Source organism: Salvelinus namaycush, chromosome 13 (genome assembly GCF_016432855.1).
Source record: "Salvelinus namaycush isolate Seneca chromosome 13, SaNama_1.0, whole genome shotgun sequence".
Taxonomy (NCBI): Eukaryota; Metazoa; Chordata; class Actinopteri; order Salmoniformes; family Salmonidae; genus Salvelinus; species Salvelinus namaycush.
Genome location: NC_052319.1, coordinates 16,291,167 through 16,297,166, shown reverse-complemented (window position 1 = coordinate 16,297,166; position 6,000 = coordinate 16,291,167). Strand labels below are relative to the sequence as shown.

The following is a 6,000-nucleotide window of genomic DNA, read 5'->3' as shown; positions in this document are numbered from 1 at the left end:
AGAAATGGTTCACAATCACACCTGCATATTCACTCCATATTGTTTAACAGTTCCACCGACCACATAATACACTTACAGCCCTAAAAATCAGCTAAACTCGCTGTCCACTACCTACATGTTTTGTAACAATCAGACATTGGCCCTGGCAGAATCCCTGTGCAAGGGTACTGGGCTCTGGGTTCTTTTGTTTGTCCGGAATGTTGTCCATGATTCTGCAGCAACATCTCCACTAACAGAGAAGAGGCCTTCCTGATGACCAAGGGACTGGGACACTGGTGTTCAGATGTAGTACTCCCTGTTGTCCCTGAGGGTGGAGCTGTGGTGGAGGTGGAGCTCTGTTCGGTAGGCTGATTCTGCCTGGTAGGCAGTTTCTCTCCGGTAGGCTGTTTCCAGGTTGTGTCGGTGCTCCTTCTCCTTGATGCTGGCATCTCTCTGGGCTTGCCGGTGTTGGTACAGGAAACGGGTCATCACCGCCACCACACACAGAGTGATGAAGACCACCGCTGAGACCACTCCTGTGGGGGAGAAATAACAGTCATCTTTAGTGGATCACAGAGGAAGTTCTTTCCTCTATTAGGATATATGTTTTTCTATGTCTATATTATATCTATTAAGTCATTTCTCTCTCTCTGCATTGTTGGGAAGGGCCCGTAAGCATTTCACTGTTGTTCTACACCTTTTGATTACGAAGCATGTGACAAATAACATTTGATTTGATTGCAATTTGGCTGTTTAGGCTCAGCAAAATGACCTTCCATATCTTTTAACTTCAGTGGCACAGATAATTGTTTGAACAAAAATGTCTCTCACTAGGAATTTACTCAGGAATATATATATATATATATTTAGATCAGTCAATCCATTAACTCCTTGGCATACAATCATATCTGACTGAAAGTCAATTTACAAGACCTTTTACTTTACAGTTCAAATAACATCGCTTCTGGGTAATTACTATGGAAGTCTCTCCAGTGCTGGAAATGCCTTAAACTGTGGCATGTTATCCTATCTTGACAGACACACATTATTCAGAGAAAACGTCTGATGAGAGAGGCAGAGATCGCTGGGGCTCATTTCACATCACACTGACTTTGGCAATTGAGCACTTTAACAACTCTGAATTGGAAAACTCACCTCCAATTACCACCAAGTTGTTTTTTGAAGCCTTCCTTAATGGCCCCTTGCCTCTGCTGACGGTCTCTGAATGATCTACCGGAGGAGGGAAGAGAGTGCAGTGAGGAATGGATTAGATCATTGATCTGTCATTTATTTGAGAACTGGGTGACCGAAGGATATAGATGAAAAACAAACATAAAAGAATAAGCAACATTCACTTGGGTACCATCATTGTGACAATGTAAGAATCTGACAGACTGAAAACTCTATCCCGGCTTTGGGGTTGACAAGATTGAAATGTTAAAGTAAATGTGTCCGGTGAAAATCACACTTTTGAAGGCTGATACACAAATAATGTTGACTCTTCCTATACTCACACTTGTGGCCAAAGCATAAATAAGACCAAAAATTATTGAAAAAAATCCCACCTCAAACTTATCTTAACAGACTGTTTAAAAAATGCTTGCTATTTCCACATTTATCATGACAAAACGCTGGCTCAGTAGCTGAGCTGCCCAATCAGCTTTTTAATATTATAAATGACCGGTATACGCCTGCACCCGACACTAACCTGTTAATGTAGAAAATGCGCTGTAAGCTACAGTCAGAGACTGCGTAAAGATTTTTTGAAGGGTGTGCACGTTTTTTTGGGGCCTGATTTAGATATGTTTCTCCTTTTAATTTCCAACATTTTGGTAAGATATTTGTTAGTCAATTTGTTTATAAGCTCCCGAGCGGCACATCAGTCTAAGGCACTGCATCTCAGTGCAAGAGGCATCACTACAGTCCCTGGTTCGAATCCAGGCTGTATCACATCTGACCGTGATTGGGCGGCGCACAATTGGCCCAGCGTCGTCCGGGTTTGGCCGGGGTAGGCCTTCATTGTAAATAAGAATTTGTTCTTAACTGACTTGCCTAGTTAAATAAAAAATATGTAATAATAATAATATACATGCAGCTTCTATCCTGTCATTATATGTTGCCCTTGAAGAAAAATTAACCCTTGCTCACGAGAATAATGTAATAAATCGATAGAATGAACACTTCTATCTAGTTGACATCAGTACTGTTTTCTCTGTCATCTCAGCTTCTTTGGTGGAGATGTTTAGGCACCGGGAGATTCAACGGGAACAATTTTCTGTGCAAAATGTCCAAATGACATCGGTTTAACCGGTTGTAAGGAACTAGAAAGTAATACTATCAGCTTTTATGATACTGATAAAGACAATACCTCTACAGATTGTACCTAATTGCACATTCACATTCTCTGAAAATGCTGAAAGAAAGAAATCATATTTTATTGTCAAAATATTAAGGCTATGTGAGAGGTTACAGACCTACAGTCAGTGTCCAGATTTCCGTTTCCATTTCACCCATCTGAACAGTAGGCTACAGTAGGCCTATTTGAGGTCCCTGTCTTGTGACTGTCAAATTTGTATAGGGCCTCACAATCATCACACAATAACACATCATCCTTCTTTACCACTTCACCAACTCTTTCCCAAACATGAGTTTTCAGGCCCTCCCTTCTCTTTATTTCCAACTCTCCATTTCACAGCTTTTTGCTTCTGTGGATCAAAGCTAACTTTTTCTGCCTGTTCCCAAAAGTATTTGGCGATTGGCGTATAGGCTATTTGGCGCACATACAGTTAGGCTCTGAAGCTTAGGCTTACACACTAATGCCAGATAGCCTAAAATAATGAAAGAAAAACCTCAATGTAGCCTATGGATATAAATTGCACAATAATTATACATTTATGGATTTTTGAAGGTATTGCTTTCTCCTCATTCAGCCCAACCGCACCCCACCAGCTTTTCATCCACACAATAATTAACTTCTTTGATATAGGGGGCAGCATTTTCACTTTTGGATGAATTGCGTGCCCATAGTGAACTGCCTCCTACTCTGTCCCAGATGCTAATATATGCATAGTATTATTACTATTTGATAGAAAACACTCTGAAGTTTCTAAAACTGTTTGAATGATGTCTGTGAGTATAACAGAACTCATATGGCAGGCAAAAACCCGAGAAAAAATCCAAACAGGAAGTGAGAATTCTGAGAGTGGTCGATGTTAAAGTCATCGCCTATTCAATTCCCTGTAATATATGGATCTGTTTGCACTTCTTACGCCTTCCACTAGATGTCAACAGTCAGTAGAACGTGGAATGAAGCTTATGCTGTGTTGTGGGACCGGATGGGAGGTGTTTGAGTCAGTGGTCTGGCAGAGTGCCAGTTCTTGGTCACTCACTTTCCTCATGATATCGTCATGCGTTCCATTACTTATAGAGACTGAAAAGAATGCTCCGGTTGGAACGTTATTGGATATATATGATAACAACATCCTGAAGATTGATTCTCTACTAAGTTTGACCAGTTTTTTCGACTTGTAATATAACTTTTTGAAGTTTTCGTCCAACGTTTGCCTGCACCTGCGCGAGCGTTTGGACATGTGTACTACACATGCTAGCAAAATTAGCTAATTGGACATAAGTAATGGACATTATCGAACAAAACAGCGATTTATTGTGGAACTAGGATTCTTGGCACTGCATTCTGATGAAGATAATCAAAGGTAAGGGAATATTTATGATGTAATTTCGTATTTCTGTTGACTCCAACATGGCGGAGAAATTTTGTTAAATCTGAGCGCTGTCTCAGATTATTGCATGGTTTGCTTTTTACGTAAAGTTTTTTTTAAATCTGACACAGCGGTTGCATTAAGAACAAGTGTATCTTTAATTATATGTAAAACATGTATCTTTCATCAAAGTTTATGATGAGTATTTCTGTTATTTGACGTGGCTCTCTGTGATTACTCCGGATATTTTGGAGGCATTTCTGAACATGGCGCCAATGTAAACCGAGATTTGTGGATATAAATATGCACATTATCGAACAAAACATAAATGTATTGTGTAACATGATGTCATATGAGTGTCATCTGATGAAGATGTTCAAAGGTTAGTGATGAATTTTATCTCTATTTCTGCTTTTTGTTACTACTATATTTTGCTGGGAAAATGGCTGTGTTTTTCTGTGGCTATGTACTGAGCTAACATAATTGTTTGGTGTGCTTTCCCCATAAATCCTTTTTGAAATCAGACATGTTGGCTGGATTCACAACATGTGTAGCTTTAATTTGGTGTCTTTCATGTGTGATTTCATGAAAGATAGATTTTTATAGTAATATATTTGAATTTGGCGCGCTACATTTTTCTGGATTTTGGCCAAGTGGGACGTTAGCGTCACACATACCCTAGAGAAGTTAATGACCCTAAACCCGCCTGCCCCGCGGATATAATCAAGGGGACTGCGGGTTACTAGTGAACCCGCGCATCACTAACACCTACACCATTCTGTTATTGGGGTACGCCCACACCATTCAAACACAGAAAAGCAGCTTTTTAACATACTGTACTTAATTACAATTTTTGTGAAGAAAAAATACAGCTACTTTAAATTATATTTTCCATAGTTAAAACTCTACAAGTTAAATACAGCTAATCTTTGTACCCCACGTCTTCCAAAATGGCAGAAATACATTACATTTTGAATACATCACACAATACCTGATTGAGAGTGCAATATTGTCAAGTCAGCCAAAGTCCCACAGTTAGACTCCACCAAGTGACCTCGGACAGTGACCAATGAGCTGCCACGATTTAGTAGCACTGCCTTCAGTGGAGCCATGTGATTAAACTGGACTGATGACAGACAGCCAATGAAGCCCTTAGATCCTGCCCGCATCACTTCCTCATCCACAGCATCCACTCCTGTAAACAATAAGTAAGGTACTCATTCGTCGATTCATCTGGATGTTCATAAAACATTCAAACATCAACGACTACCACAATTACAACAGCATCCAACTTTGAATAATAGTAATATAATATATGCCATTTAACAGACACTTCTATCAAAAGTGACTTACAGTCATGCATGCATACATTTGACTAATGGGCATATTATATAGTATCCCTTATAGCAATCTCTCTTTGTCAATGTGAGATATGACCCATTGAGCAGGCTCTCTTGAGACTATGAAAATTGTCCCTGCTTGTCGTGTTCAACGGGAGAGTCTGTAATTGCATAGGAAATGTATGCAAATGCAATTAGAGCTCCACCATACGTTTATTTAAAGATTCCTTGTCATTTGCAGGAAAGTAATCAATAACGACTGCCACATATGCAGCTAGCATCATGGCTGCTTAAAGCACTTGAATATCACTCATCAGCGATAGGAGAGCTGAGATGCAATTTACGTTTTTGATTTGTGTTGAGGACAAGAGTAGATGGGAATTTAAGATACAACAGAGATGGGAGTGTGCCCGTCATTCCTTTAAAGATGTACCATTGTCTTCTTCCTATACAGTACTTTCTATAGTTAAATAATGGAGCTAATCAGACTGGGTGAATATTCAACAGCATCTTCCCTTGAAAATAATATTCTAATGTATATTTACCAGCTTACTTCCCATAGGGGACACATTTATTGTAGAGGAAGTAGTTGGCCCAAAAGAGTTGTACAATGATCATCGCCACCATGGTCTATCATTGCTCTTTGTTTGTGGCACTGCAGCATTCATTTTGACTTAATAGATCCGTGGGAGACATAACCCAGCCAAGAAGGTAAATGTCTTTCCTTTGGTCCTTTAGAGAACAAGTGGATGCTGTTGTGCTGTGTTGAAGTCATATGAATACAATGTGGCTGAGAGTGAGAAACAGCATACCTTAGAGCGAATGTTATGTCCTATATAGTAAAAGCCCTGATTTGGCATACATAAAGGAGATTTGATTTTGTCTGTTTAACTCTACTCTCATGATTTTTCTTGAGTTTGATGAAAAAGTTGGAAATACAGCAATTACCATTAGAATGATTA

General features: G+C 39.5%; 1 protein-coding gene across 1 annotated transcript in view; it reads right to left on the bottom strand.

The window, feature by feature from the left end:
- Window positions 1–279: 279 nt before the first annotated feature.
- Window positions 280–6,000, bottom strand: part of LOC120057796 (contactin-associated protein-like 5) — a 177,057-nt gene continuing 171,336 nt past the window's right edge. The window contains exons 22-24 of the mRNA XM_039006262.1: window positions 4,732–4,893; window positions 1,135–1,209; window positions 280–515 (exon numbers count right to left, since the gene is read on the bottom strand). Coding sequence (XP_038862190.1) covers window positions 280–515; window positions 1,135–1,209; window positions 4,732–4,893 — 473 coding nt within the window. The remainder of the gene's footprint in view (window positions 516–1,134; window positions 1,210–4,731; window positions 4,894–6,000) is intronic.